Consider the following 15,003-nt stretch of genomic DNA (forward strand, 5'->3'; position numbering starts at 1 on the left):
AAGGCTTTATGAGTCCCCAAGGTCGTTCCTGCCCATGCTTTGCAGAGATTTCTGTACGCTGTTGCTATAGCTGTCATTACTTATGGGCAGATGTGAGGAAAATGCATGGAGGTATTCAATGTTTTAGTTTAACCCATGTCAAAATGCTCTTGACTTGTCCGTTGCTTGTTGTGGATAAATTGGTGCACTGCTGAAAGACTGACAACTTCCATAATGCCAGTAGAAGACCAACTAAAAGAGGGAGCTTTTCACTGAGCCAGTGTTGACCCCCTGTGGCAGTTTTTAGTTTTTATTTCACTCAGTGGTCATGCTGCTCGTCCTATGGTCATTCCACCCCACCCCCTCAAGCCTTTACTCTGCCTCCACCCCAACGGACATGTATATATTCATCACTGCTACAGTTATGATGTATATAGTTCTATGTCGATCATTTTTATTACCACTGTCATGATTTTATTTCACTTGTCCTGCATGTTGGAGCTCCAAGCCTAAGATGTTCATTGTACCCTGCAATCACACCTGCAACCCTGTACATGTGACTATTATACAATCTGAATCTCTGAATGTTAGATAACTACTTAGTTTTTCACATTTCTTGACATTTAATTCTAGTAAAAATTCCCTGTCTTAGGTCAGTTAGGATCACCACTTTATTTTAAGAATGTGAAATGTCAGAATAATAGTAGAGAGAATAATTAATTTCAGGTTTTATTTCTTTCATCATATTCTCAGTGGGTCAGAAGTTTACATACACTCAATTAGTATTTGGTAGCATTGCCTTTAAATTGTTTAACTTGGGTCAAATGTTTCGGGTAGTCTTCCACAAGCTTGGTGAATTTTGGCGAGTGAATTTTGGCCCATTCCTCATAACAGAGCTGGTGTAACTGAGTCAGGTTTGTAGGCCTCCTTGCTTGCACACGCTTTTTCAGTTCTGCCCACACATTTTCTATAGGATTGAGGTCAGGGTTTTGTGATGGCCATACCAATACCTTGACTTTGTTGTCCTTAAGCCATTTTGCCACAACTTTGGAAGTATGCTGGCGTCATTGTCCATTTGGAAGACCCATTTGCGACCAAGCTATAACTTCCTGACTGATGTCTTGAGATGTTGCTTCAATATATCCACAATTTTCCACCTCATGATGCCATCTATTTTGTGAAGTGCACCAGTCCCTCCTGCAGCAAAGCACCCCCACAACATGATGCTGCCACCCCTGTGGTTCACGGTTGGGATGGTGTTCTTCGGCTTGCAAGCCTCCCCCTTTTTCCTCCAAACATAATGGCCATTATGGCCAAACAGTTCTATTTTTGTTTCATCAGACCAGAGGACATTTCTTCAAAACAAAAAGTACAATCTTTGTCCCCATGTGCAGTTGCAAACCGTAGTCTGGCGTTTTTGGAGCAGTGGCTTCTTCCTTGCTGAGCAGCCTTTCAGGTTATGTCGATATAGGACTCGTTTTACTGTGGATATAGATCTTTTTGGCCCGGTTTCCTCCAGCATCTTCACAAGGTCCTTTGCTGTTGTTCTGGGATTGATTTGTACTTTTCGCAACAAAGTACGTTCATCTCTAGGAGACAGAACGCGTCTCCTTCCTGAGCGGTACGACGGCTGCGTGGTCCCATGGTGTTTATACTTGCGTACTATTGTTTGTACAGATGAATGTGGTACCTTCAGGTGTTTGGAAATTGATGAGGATGAGACTTTTGGTCTACAATTTTTTTTCTGAGGTCTTGGCTGATTTCTTTTGATTTTCCCATGATGTAAAGCAAAGAGGCACTGAGTTTGAAGGGTAGGCCTTGAAATACATCCACAGGTACACCTTCAATTGACTCAAATTATGTCAATTAGCCTATCAGAAGCTTCTAAAGCCATGACATCATTTTCTGGAATTTTCTAAGTTGTTTAAAGGCACAGTCAACTTAGTATATGTACACTTCTGACCCACTGAATTATAAGTGAAATAATCTGTCTATAAACAATTGTTGGAAAAATAACTTGTGTCATGCACAACGTAGATGTCCTAACCGACTTAGCAAAACTATAGTTTGTTAACAAAAAATGTTGTGGAGTGGTTGAAAAATGAGTTTTAATGACTCCAACCTAAGTGTATTTCAACTGTACATTGGATGTCATGTACTGCATATCTTGTTTCATACACTGTATACTTTGTGTCTTTAGAGTCATGCTAATCTTGGTATTACTTTAAGTTCCTGTCACGACCATAGAACACACATGTACATGCATTTGCAACCACAATACATGTACGCCACATACTTGTGCACACACCAATAGTCCTGTCAAGAATTTAATCCCAATTCCCCACATCAACTTCACAACCTTTAATTTACAGTGACAGAGCAATAAAAATAAACACTCAATATATAAAAACATTGATATTAACAAAATAAAAACACTATCTAGTCAAACATACAATGACAACATTTGGCAAGTGCAACCATGAACATGTGTGGGGAATGTGTGGTTTTCTTGTTATTTGTGCTTGTAGACCAAACACTTTTTTTGGAGCATCCATGCCATGTCTTTCAGCCAACTCTCCAAATCAGACATCCGAGTCAAAAACGTTGGCAGTGTTTCAGGCCTTCGGCCGTGACTAACTTTTCCATTCCAGAATGTCTGAGGTTTCCTGAGAATGTCCCAGCTATTATAATCACTTAGTCAAATAGAATTCCTATTTATATGCCGGTTTCCTCTTATTTTCTTCCATTCTCACTCTTTCCCCTTGTTTTTCTGGGATGAAAGAGGGGTGTTTGGGGTTTAGCAGAGTGGTAGATGGATCTACAGTGCATTCGGAAAATATTTAGACCCCTTGACTTGTCCATTTTGTTACGTTACAGCCTTATTCTAAAATAGATTTTTTTTTAAATCCCTCAATCTACACACAATACCCCATAGCGACAAAGCAATAACAGGTTTTTAGACATTTTTGCAAATGTTAATAAAAAAAAAGAAATATCACAGTTACATAAGTATTTAGACCCTTTACTCAGTACTTTGTTGAAGCACCTTTGGCAGCGATTACAGCCTCGAGTCTTCTTGGGTATGACACTACAAGCTTTGCACACCCGTATTTGGGGAGTTTCTCAGCAGATCCTCTCAAACTCTTGTCAGGTTGGATGTGGAGCGTCACTGCACAGTTATTTTCAGGTCTCTCCAGAGATGTTCGATTGGGTTCAAGTGGGACCTTATATAGACAGGTGTGTGCTTTTCCAAATCATGTCCAATCAATTTAATTTACAACAGGTGGACTCCAGTCAAGTTGTAGAAACATCTCAAGGATGATCATTGGAAACAGGATGCACCTGAGCTCAATTTCAAGTCTCATAACAAAGGGTCTGAATACTTATGTAAATGTCATATTTTCAATTATTATTATTATTTTTAGATTTGTCATTATGGGGTATTTTATGTAGATTGAGGATGTTTAATTTATTTCATCAATTTTAGAATAAGGCTGTAACAAGAAAATTGGGTAAAAGGGAAGGGGTCTGAATACTTTCGAAATGCACTGTAATGATGACTTCTTTGGTTCAGTGTTCTGGCTCAAGTCCAAACAGACAACGGTCTATTATATTATGTCTCATAACATGGCTTCTTTCAGTGTATGCCTTTCTGGTTTAAAGTCTATGAGGGATTGAGGTTCAAGCGACTTTCAGGCAGTTTCTCACTTAAACAGAACAGCTTTTTTTCTCTTTATGCACTTATATTTAAGTGTTACACCTTTTTTAATTTAATGGGATCCAGGGATACACATTTAGCCCTTGACTTTTTACTTTGATATGTGTAATAAGGCCTTACAGCGATAAAAATAAAATATGGTACTAAAACCCGCCGGAGGTAACTTCTTGGGATCTTAGAAAGTCTGTAAAAATGTCTTGAGCTGTAGCGTTTCCTCCACTGATATCCTGTTGTGGTAGAAGCTGAGTCCAGTCAGGAGCTCTATGTCTCGGACCCGGGAAGCATGGAACTGGGCCCACTCCTGGACCCATTGGAAGTCTGAGCCATTCTGAGGAGACGGAGGAGGAGGAAAAGGAGGGCTGAGTCACTAACAATATTCATAGATTATCTTTACAAACAGCAAAACTAGAGAGGATCTCATATGATCTCCAGACCTGGGTCAAATACACAATCAAATTCTTTGAAATTCCTGAAAATATTTCCGGTGCAGCTGATTTAGTTTGAAATGTGCACATTTGAGACGATTTAATTGGTTGCATTGTACAGGGCTAACTAAACGAAGTGCTGCTCAAGTATTTGAAAGTATTTGACATACAGCATCTATTTAACCCAGGTCTGATGATCTCAGCCATCCTTTGGTCTGCTGATGTGTTACTTTTCCTCAACAGGCTTTTCAGGTGGCCCTGTAGGAAAGAGTAGGACAGCCAGCCAGAGCGGTGTGACTCACAGCACAGGTCTCAGTGTGGTCTGGTCTATGGGGGAGGGTGAAGGAGGTCGTCTCCAGGGGACCCTGGCAGTCAGCAGGGGAGAAGGAAGAGTTCCCACAGCTGGTCAGGATCACATAGAAGTGAGTGGGGATGGGAGCCTCGTGTCTGCAGGAGAGAAAGATGGAAACATGTTCATGTACAACTGAGAATTCAAAAAAAGCAACAACACTCATGGATGATGAACACTTACTGTGCTGTGCTAACTGTAGGAGTGTCAAAGTGTCCGTCGTAGTGCTGGTCAAAGATAGGTCCACTCATAACGTTGACCCCATTCAGCTGCTGGGAATATTTCACCAGGAGGACGTCATGGAAGTACGTCCAAACATCTGCAAACGTACGATCATATACTTATTAAAACGAGAAGTCACTCAACAATGTCTTCAGGGCCCGTATTCACAAAAATGTCTTAGAGTATGACTGTTGATCTAGAATCAGTTTTGCCATTTAGATCATAATAAATGTGATAACATGGACAGTGTCGGGGGCTGATCCTAGATCAGCCTTTCTACTCTGTAGACTTTCACTATTTGCCACCAGAGGGCAGTGAGTGTTTGTAAAGTTATCCAGAGTGCTTCTGTTCATGGATTTTTTAAATCCCCTTGCATGATATGATATCATACTTCATAAACCCCTTTTTATGATGGATTACCTGTGTCCACGACCATCAACAAAAGTAACAACCATTTGCATCTCACTTTCATCAATATGGAACCCACAAGGTGGCATCAAATTGTACCATCCTGACCGCTATCCCATGACTGAGTCCCAAACGGTATCCTACAGCCCAGTACTTAAAACTCTGTGGTATTATTCTCAATCAGAGTAGACATGACCCCACACTAGCAACATTGTCTGTCTGGGAAAGTCAGGAACACACCTTTAGCTCTACTACCAAAACATTGACGGTCTATGAGTAACTTTACCACAAGTTGTTATAGGAATGTTGCATCAGGAGTGCTCATGTTCTCACAAATGACATTACGTGCCAAGCACAGAGTACAAAATGGGGTGGGATTTTGAACGTAACAAACTCCCCTTCTTTAGAATAGCATAGCAAGCAATCACTTTTGTCGAGCCAGTTACACAGAATGGAAAGTGAACAATAAAACACTAAAAGAGAGCTTAGTGAGTGGGCTGGGTTTTTACCGTGACCACTGCCTGATAATACGGTAACTCCCTGCTGCACTATTACTGTACACTACTGTCCCCTAGGCAAAATGTAACAGAGATCCTATGTCTACTGAATAAATATGGCTCTCTATGACCACGGTCAAATTACCATGTTCATGCACAGGGAAGCTTTTATGTGACAGACCAATCTGAGATATCTCAGTTGGTGTGAAAGAGTTTTAAACCCTGCTCCTAAATCTACAGCTTGTTGTTAAGAGTTCAATATTTACTATGGAGTCAGCTTTTTTTCCACTGTTCAACTAGAACCTTAGATCGTACCATTTTTCCTAGGATCGAACAGGAAATACCAGGGGAAAAAAACTGTCCTAGTACGTTATCTCCGCTGGATCTTTGGGCTGAAATGTATACCTAATTGGCCAAGGCTAGTTCAAAATAGAATAGAGATGCAAGCTGGGAGTGTTACATGCTGTAAGAGTAGGCCTAAGAGTAAAAGTAAAACTGACAGAAACTACACTGAACAAAAATATAAAAATACAACATGGAACAATTTCAAAGATTTTACTGAGTTCCTTATATGAACTGTAAATCAGTCAATTGAAATAAATTCATTAGGCCCTAAATCTATGGTTTTCACATGACTGGGAATACAGATATGCATCTGTTGGTCACAGATACCTTTCAAAAAACAAGTAGGGGTGTGGATCAGAAAACCAGTCAGTATCTGGTGTGACCACCATTTACCTCATGCAGTGCGACATCTCCTTCACATAGAGTTAATCAGGCTGCTGTCGATTGTGGCCTGTGGAATGTTGTCCCACTCCTCTTCAGTGGCTGTGTGAAGTTGCTGGATATTGTCGGGAACTAGAACATGCTGTTGTACACTCCAATCCAGAGCATCCTTGGTGAGTATGCAGGCCATGCAAGAACTGGGACATTTTCAACTTCCAGGAATTGTGTACAGATCCTTGCGACATGGGGCCGTGTATTATCATGCTGAAACGAGGTGATGGATGAATGGCAGGACAATGGGCCTCAGGATCTCATCATGGTATCTCTATGTATTCAAATTTACATTGATAAAATGCAATTGTGTTTGTTGTCCATAGCTTACGCCTGCCCATACCATAGTCCCACCGCCACCATGGGGCACTCTGTTCACAACGTTGACATCAGCAAACAACTCGCCCACATGACGCCACGTCTGCCCAGTACAGTTGAAACCGGGATTTATCTGTGAAGAGCACACTTCTCCAGCGTGCCAGTGGCCATCAAAGGTGAACATTTGCCCACTGAAGTCGGTTACAACAGTCGAACTACAATCAGGTCAAGACCCTGGTTGCTGATCTCAAGACTATCCCGCAGGTGAAGAATGTCCTGGGCTGGCGTGGTTACACGTGGCCTGCGGTTCTGAGGCCGGTTGGATGTACTGCCAAATTCTCTAAAGCGGCTTATGGTAAAGAATTGAACATTACATTCTCTGGCAACAGCTCTGGTGGACATTCCTGCAGTCAGCATGCCAATTGCACGCTCCCTCAAAACATCTGTGGCATTGTGTTGTGTGACAAAACTGCACATTTTAGAGTGGCCTTTTATTGTCACCAGCACAAGGTGCACCTGTGCAATTATCATGTTGTTTAATCAGCGTCTTGATATGCCACAACTTTCAGGTGGCTTGATTATCTTGGCAAAGGAGAAATGCTCACTCACAAGGATGTAAACAAATTTGTCCACAAAATTTGAGAGAAATAATATTTTTGTGCATATGAACAATTTCTGGGAGCTTTTATTTCAGCTCATGAAACATGGAATTAACACTTTACATATTGCGTTTATATTTTTGATCAGTATAGTACAAACCCATTAGTCCAGTGAGAATAATCTTACATTAGGCCTATACATACATCATGCAAAGACACACTGTGTCCTAAGAAGTAATTTCCTGAAGCTGCATCTCCATAAGAAATCACACAAACCTTGTTGAGTGTTTGAGCTATTATTGCACAGTACTGGAGATTTTCCTGTCTCTTAGCCAGCTAGCCTGACCTGCTCACCTTTAAAAGCAGGGTACATGGGCGCAATGTTGCTGGTGAGTAGTGACTCTGCCTCTGTTCCATTGGCACCCAGATCTGAAACATTAACATGAATTAATCACTTACACACACACACACTACACACACACTAAACACACTAAACACACTAAACACTTCAATTCATTTAAATCATCAACTGGTCTTCAAAAGTTGTATGAGAACTGTCCTGATTTAGTGTTAGAATCTGATGCACCGCTGGCTATATGCATGTACAGTAATATGGAGTAGGTATTTAACAAAAGGTTTTGGGGTGTAACCTCCCATGTACTCACTGGGTGGATGCAACAAGCCGTAGGACAGCGCAGGGTTGTCCTTGTATCTGACACAGTTCTGGCTGAAGAGCGGCGCCACACGGACGTCTGCACGGACACAGGCCTCCGCTACTGGACTCAGTGGCTGAACATTGTTCTGATAAGAGAGACGGGGACGAGAGAGATGATTCCAGTTCTTGAGCTCTTGTATTAGTTCTGTGAACCTGGTTTCATTCCTTATTGCAGGGTTGACTCAATATATACATTACGATAGTGCTTTTCCCGTTAACTTCTACTCAGATAAAATAAAACCATGAATCATCTACTTTCCTTCCTCTTAATAGCTTTTAGATAGAAAGTAATGGAAGAAAATGAGGATGTTGAGATAGAACGAAAGCCAGGGATAGATATACTGTAGAGAGACATCCTGATTTACATTGAGGTTTTCACCACATAATAACAAACACAAGAAGCTGTGAAAGCCAGCACGAGTTAGGAAGATCTACAGCCAGCTAGCAGGGCCTGGGCAGCAGCTCAGCTCTCAGCACTTCACACATCTTTACAACTTATTTCATATCCTAGCCAAAAGCACTAACTAGAGAAACACTAACTAGAAAAGCAACCAGAGAAACCCTAACCAGTTAGTTTTTTTATTGAACCTTTATTTAACCAGAGGAACCCTAACCAGAGGAACCCTAACAAGAGGAACCCTAACCAGAGGAACCCTAACCAGAGAAACACTAACCCTAACCAGAGGAACCCTAACCAGAGGAACCCTAACCAGAGGAACCCTAACCAGATGAACCCTAACCAGATGAACCCTAACCAGAGGAACCCTAACCCTAACCAGAGAAACCCTAACCCTAACCAGAGAAACCCTAACCCTAACCAGAGGAACCCTAACCAGAGGAACCCTAACCAGAGGAACCCTAACCAGATGAACCCTAACCAGATGAACCCTAACCAGAGAAACCCTAACCAGAGAAACCCTAACCAGAGGAACCCTAACCAGAGGAACCCTAACCAGAGAAACACTAACCAGCAGAAGCCTAACCAGAGGAAGCCTAACCAGAGAAACCCTAACACTAACCAGCAGAAGCCTAACCAGAGGAAGCCTAACCAGAGGAATCCTAACCAGAGGAAGCCTAACCAGAGAAACACTAACCAGAGAAACCCTAACCAGAGAAACCCTAACCAGAGAAACCCTAACCAGAGAAACCCTAACCAGAGGAACCCTAACCAGAGAAACCCTAACCCTAACCAGAGGAACCCTAACCAGAGGAACCCTAACCAGATGAACCCTAACCAGAGAAACCCTAACCCTAACCAGAGGAACCCTAACCAGAGGAACCCTAACCAGAGGAACCCTAACCAGAGGAACCCTAACCAGATGAACCCTAACCAGAGAAACCCTAACCAGATGAACCCTAACCAGAGAAACCCTAACCAGAGAAACACTAACCAGAGAAACACTAACCCTAACCAGAGGAACCCTAACCAGAGAAACCCTAACCAGAGAAACCCTAACCAGAGAAACCCTAACCAGAGAAACACTAACCAGCAGAAGCCTAACCAGAGAAACCCTAACCAGAGGAAGCCTAACCAGAGAAACCCTAACACTAACCAGCAGAAGCCTAACCAGAGGAAGCCTAACCAGAGGAAGCCTAACCAGAGGAAGCCTAACCAGAGAAACACTAACCAGAGAAACCCTAACCAGAGGAACCCTAACCAGAGGAACCCTAACCAGAGAAACCCTAACCAGAGAAACACTAACACTAACCAGAGAAACCCTAACACTAACCAGAGAAACCCTTACCAGAGAAACACTAACACTAACCAGAGAAACCCTAACCAGAGAAACACTAACCGGAGAAACACTAACCAGAGAAACCCTAACCAGAGAAACACTAACACTAACCAGAGAAACACTAACCAGAGAAACACTAACCGGAGAAACACTAACCAGAGAAACACTAACCAGAGAAACACTAACCAGAGAAACACTAACCAGAGAAACACTAACCAGAGAAACACTAAGACTAACCAGAGAAACACTAAGACTAACCAGAGAAAACACTAACCAGAGAAACACTAACCAGAGAAACACTAACCAGAGAAACACTAACCAGAGAAACACTAACCAGAGAAACACTAACCAGAGGAACCCTAACCAGAGGAACACTAACACTAACCAGAGAAACCCTAACCAGAGAAACACTAACCCTAACCAGAGAAACCCTAACCCTAACCAGAGAAACACTAACACTAACCAGAGAAACCCTAACCAGAGGAACCCTAACCGGAGGAACCCTAACCAGAGAAACACTAACACTAACCAGAGAAACCCTAACCAGAGGAACACTAACCAGAGAAACCCTAACCAGAGAAACCCTAACCCTAACCAGAGGAACCCTAACCAGAGGAACCCTAACCAGAGGAACCCTAACCAGAGGAACCCTAACCAGAGGAACCCTAACCAGAGGAACCCTAACCAGAGAAACCCTAACCAGAGAAACACTAACACTAACCAGAGAAACCCTAACAATAACCAGAGAAACCCTAACAATAACCAGAGAAACCCTAACCGGAGAAACCCTAACCGGAGAAACACTAACCGGAGAAACCCTAACCAGAGAAACCCTAACCAGAGAAACACTAACCAGAGAAACACTAACCAGAGAAACACTAACCAGAGAAACACTAACCAGAGAAACCCTAACCAGAGAAACCCTAACCAGAGAAACACTAACCAGAGAAACCCTAACCAGAGAAACCCTAACCAGAGAAACCCTAAACAGAGAAACCCTAAACAGAGAAACCCTAAACAGAGAAACCCTAACAAGAGGAACCCTAACAAGAGGAACCCTAACCAGAGGAACCCTAACCAGAGGAACCCTAACCAGAGAAACACTAACCAGAGGAACCCTAACCAGAGAAACACTAACCAGAGAAACACTAACCAGAGAAACACTAACCAGAGAAACCCTAACCAGAGAAACCCTAACCACAGAAACCCTAACCACAGAAACCTTAACCAGAGAAACACTAACCAGAGAAACACTAACCAGAGAAACACTAACCAGAGAAACACTAACCAGAGAAACACTAACCAGAGAAACACTAACACTAACCAGAGAAACACTAACACTAACCAGAGAAACCCTAACCAGAGAAACCCTAACCAGAGAAACCCTAACACTAACCAGAGAAACACAAACACTAACCAGAGAAACACAAACACTAACCAGAGAAACACAAACACTAACCAGAGAAACCCTAACCAGAGAAACCCTAACCAGAGAAACCCTAACACTAACCAGAGAAACACTAACACTAACCAGAGAAACACAAACACTAACCAGAGAAACACAAACACTAACCAGAGAAACACTAACACTAACCAGAGAAACACTAACACTAACCAGAGAAACCCTAACCAGAGAAACCCTAACCAGAGAAACCCTAACGCTAACCAGAGAAACACAAACACTAACCAGAGAAACACAAACACTAACCAGAGAAACACAAACACTAACCAGAGAAACCCTAACCAGAGAAACCCTAACCAGAGAAACCCTAACCAGAGAAACCCTAACCAGAGAAACCCTAACCAGAGAAACCCTAACCAGAGAAACCCTAACCAGAGAAACCCTAACCAGAGAAACCCTAACCAGAGAAACACTAACACTAACCAGAGAAACACTAACACTAACCAGAGAAACACTAACACTAACCAGAGAAACACTAACACTAACCAGAGAAACACTAACACTAACCAGAGAAACACTAACACTAACCAGAGAAACACTAACACTAACCAGAGAAACACTAACACTAACCAGAGAAACACTAACACTAACCAGAGAAACACTAACACTAACCAGAGAAACACTAACACTAACCAGAGAAACACTAACACTAACCAGAGAAACACTAACACTAACCAGAGAAACACTAACACTAACCAGAGAAACATAATACAACAGTGCATCTCCAACACGACATAGTGTAATGGAGGTGGTTTAGAACCACGCTCGCGTGAGGGGTAACATTTCCTAAGATTCTGAAGACTTGCGTTAACTCCCCCAAGCAAATGCCTTGGCTTTAGCTAAGCAGACTAACACATACCTAGGTATGTACCCTGGTCGTTCACACAAGCACAAAAAGACTCACCAGTGGTTTAATTGTGTAGGCGACCCATAAGGGCATGAGAGTATCTTTGCTGTAACCGTTGATGTAGTCGGCGTGGTGCAGGACACAGTACTCTGAATTCTCCTGGAGAACTCGAGGGATTCCATATGGTAGGTGAAGAGCCTTGGTTCCGGAATCTGAGGGAGGGGAGGGTGAAAAAAACAATCATTGACAAAATAGAGCCATGATTAGCTAACTGGAGTGTCTGGCAAAGCTTTTACTACTAAGCCATTACAAAAGAGACCCCATGAAGTGTGTACTCACTGGAATTGTCTTTGATGAGTTGCCTGTTCATAGTCTTCTCCTGAAACATATTTTCAGCATGTTAGTGTGTCTGTCAACATCTCTCCCTCTAATGAGTGCTTCTGGGTTATCAATCATAAAGTGAGGATAAATATTAGTTTTCAATGAAGCACCTTTCAAACTTTGAGGATTTAGAGTGTCATGGACAGGACATCCCCTCTGTCTACCCCTCCCTCCCAGTCCTGCTCTCTGGGGGTGGATGTGCGAGTTTGAGGATACACCCCCCCCCTCCCTGATTGTACCCCCTGGTCATACCGCTTCTTTGGTGCGGGTGCTGCAGCTGCAGCCCAGGTCGTCAGAGGAGGCAGGGCCACTGGCCTTACAGGTGGAGTCAGAGGAGAGCTCAGCTGGGTATACGGGGCGGTGGGGAGGGTTCTTCAGGAGGTGGTTCAGACTCCCATGGGTCCCGTTGTTAGGAGCGGGGGGAACGTCCAACAAATCTGACAGGCAAAGAGAGAGGGTGATAGATAGAAAGAGAGACGGGAGGGGGGGGTGAGAAATAAAGTGATAGTAGAGTTGAAAAGGTATTTTCTTTAACTGACTAGATTTGATCTAATGGGCTAACTGTACAGAATAGCTGTGTGACTATGGACTTTGTTTCCAGCGGTGGTGCTGTGGCCTTCACAACTGGAACATCCTCTTTGAAATGTATCACAATGTTGAGAAATATTCTCGGGAGTTCTGTATAGAAGTGGTTGAAATGATGCTACAATGAATGTAAAGCCAGTTTGGCCTGCTGAAATAGTTTCACTTTAGAGAAGTAATACTTAGCCTGGGTACCAGTCTGTTTAGATATCATTCCACTCCTTTGGCATGACATTTACATTTACGTCATTTAGCAGACGCTCTTATCCAGAGCGACTTACAAATTGGTGCATTCACCTTACGATATCCAGTGGAACAACCACTTTACAATAGTACATCTATTGCCAACTATTGCCAACTCCATCAGGAGTTGGCAAGAGAGCAGAAACAGACTGGCACCCAGGCTAACCCTTTCTATTTATGCAACAGGACATTGTCCCCATGTTAAAGGGTCCATTGACTAACAGGCTTACCACACAGGAGGTTGTAGACTTCAATGTTTTCAAAAGGTGCAACTTGGGTCTTGTATTTCAGCCCTGGTCCATAACTGATAAAAATGGCCTGAAAAATACAAAAACAAACTTCATTCACTTTCACTAGAATAACTGACACATGAATAGATAGAGACATGCTATTCATGACAGTGGAGTAGACATGTTAGATATGGAGAGAAGAACAAAGTAACCACAATTTCACCATCTCATTTAGTTCGAATTTCCCTCCACCTACGAAGGAGTCAAAAGCACAAATAGACCATGTGTAAACATCAGAATAGCTAAAAGTAAACCGTGTGGGAGTTTAAGTACTTAAACGGCCTTCCAAAAAGGTGGGTTGAAAAGCAATTAACATTTTGCAATAATCATAAGATAAGCCTTAAAGTGGCAATCAGCAGTAGAAACAATAACAAGGGGACTCCCAGCCCTTGTTTAAGTAAAAAGCTGAGAGATGGGGCTGGAGAAATCTACCACTCTCAAATTCAGAGCTATTGATGCAAGGACTAACCATCCATGAAATCAAAATGATAGTTTTAACCATGTTGCGGCTGTATAGTGTTTGGTTACATTTACGTTTTTTTTTACAAACATTTAAGAAAAACAAACTTATATTTTGGGTTCTGATGGAGTATGACAGTTAATGAGGCATTCATAACTTGTATTCTTCATGAGTCAATGGGCACATAATTCATGTATAAGTCCAAAAAATGTATGTAGTAACTGCTGATTGCCCCTTTAAAACGCGGGTGGCTACTAAATTAAATAGGTGATGTCGCTACTTGCTAGCTATGTCTGTTTTTCTTCCGCTCTGCAGCAAGACACACAGAAGATATTTTCAGCAGACTTTCATTTGACTTATGCACCTGTTTTATTTAGGGTAGCGAGTAAAGTCCCAGCGATAATTATACCAACACATTCCAGGTGTGACCACGTCTAGAAAGATACACAGACCTATTATAAACATAAAGACTAACAGGGAGACGCCAGGGAGACGTCTAGTAAACATAGCCATGATAGAACACAACACAAATGGGAACAAAGCATACTGTTATAGGGGATGGTATTTCAGCAGGCTTATTTTGGGAGTGATTTTCTAAGGCCGGAAACATACACAGACCGATCATAAAGACTAACATGGAGATGGGGAGAAATCTAGTAAAACATAGTAAACATAGTAAAAATAGTAAAAATGTACATGGGAAAACAACAACTCCGAATGGGAGGACATTGTACTGTAAAAGGTAATGGTATTGCAGTGGGTTTACTTTGGGAGAGACTTGACTCTCTCAGAGTACACAGCTTGATTTAACCTAAAGAATGTCAGGCATGATTTAACGAACTGGGGCTCCTCTGTAGTGGCCTGCTCCCAGATCTGTTTGGGACATTTGGCCTGAGAATGGCCATACAGGTTTTGGATCTTAATTTGAGCCAGTTTGCTACAGCAGGAAAATAATCCTGCAGCTACAGGAAATGTGGATTATAATGGACTTTTTT

General features: G+C 42.2%; 1 protein-coding gene across 2 annotated transcripts in view; it reads right to left on the bottom strand.

Moving 5' to 3' along the window:
• Positions 1 to 3,342: 3,342 nt before the first annotated feature.
• Positions 3,343 to 15,003, bottom strand: part of enpp1 (ectonucleotide pyrophosphatase/phosphodiesterase 1) — a 59,531-nt gene continuing 47,870 nt past the window's right edge. For both annotated transcript variants that reach the window (XM_014143992.2, XM_045695607.1), the window contains exons 15-23: positions 13,489 to 13,576; positions 12,686 to 12,870; positions 12,392 to 12,431; positions 12,110 to 12,264; positions 7,958 to 8,093; positions 7,647 to 7,721; positions 4,655 to 4,790; positions 4,425 to 4,569; positions 3,343 to 4,025 (exon numbers count right to left, since the gene is read on the bottom strand). In XM_014143992.2, the coding sequence (XP_013999467.2) occupies positions 3,873 to 4,025; positions 4,425 to 4,569; positions 4,655 to 4,790; positions 7,647 to 7,721; positions 7,958 to 8,093; positions 12,110 to 12,264; positions 12,392 to 12,431; positions 12,686 to 12,870; positions 13,489 to 13,576 (1,113 nt within the window). In that variant the 3' untranslated portion in view covers positions 3,343 to 3,872. The remainder of the gene's footprint in view (positions 4,026 to 4,424; positions 4,570 to 4,654; positions 4,791 to 7,646; positions 7,722 to 7,957; positions 8,094 to 12,109; positions 12,265 to 12,391; positions 12,432 to 12,685; positions 12,871 to 13,488; positions 13,577 to 15,003) is intronic.

Source organism: Salmo salar, chromosome ssa15, assembly GCF_905237065.1.
Source record: "Salmo salar chromosome ssa15, Ssal_v3.1, whole genome shotgun sequence".
NCBI classification, from domain to species: Eukaryota; Metazoa; Chordata; class Actinopteri; order Salmoniformes; family Salmonidae; genus Salmo; species Salmo salar.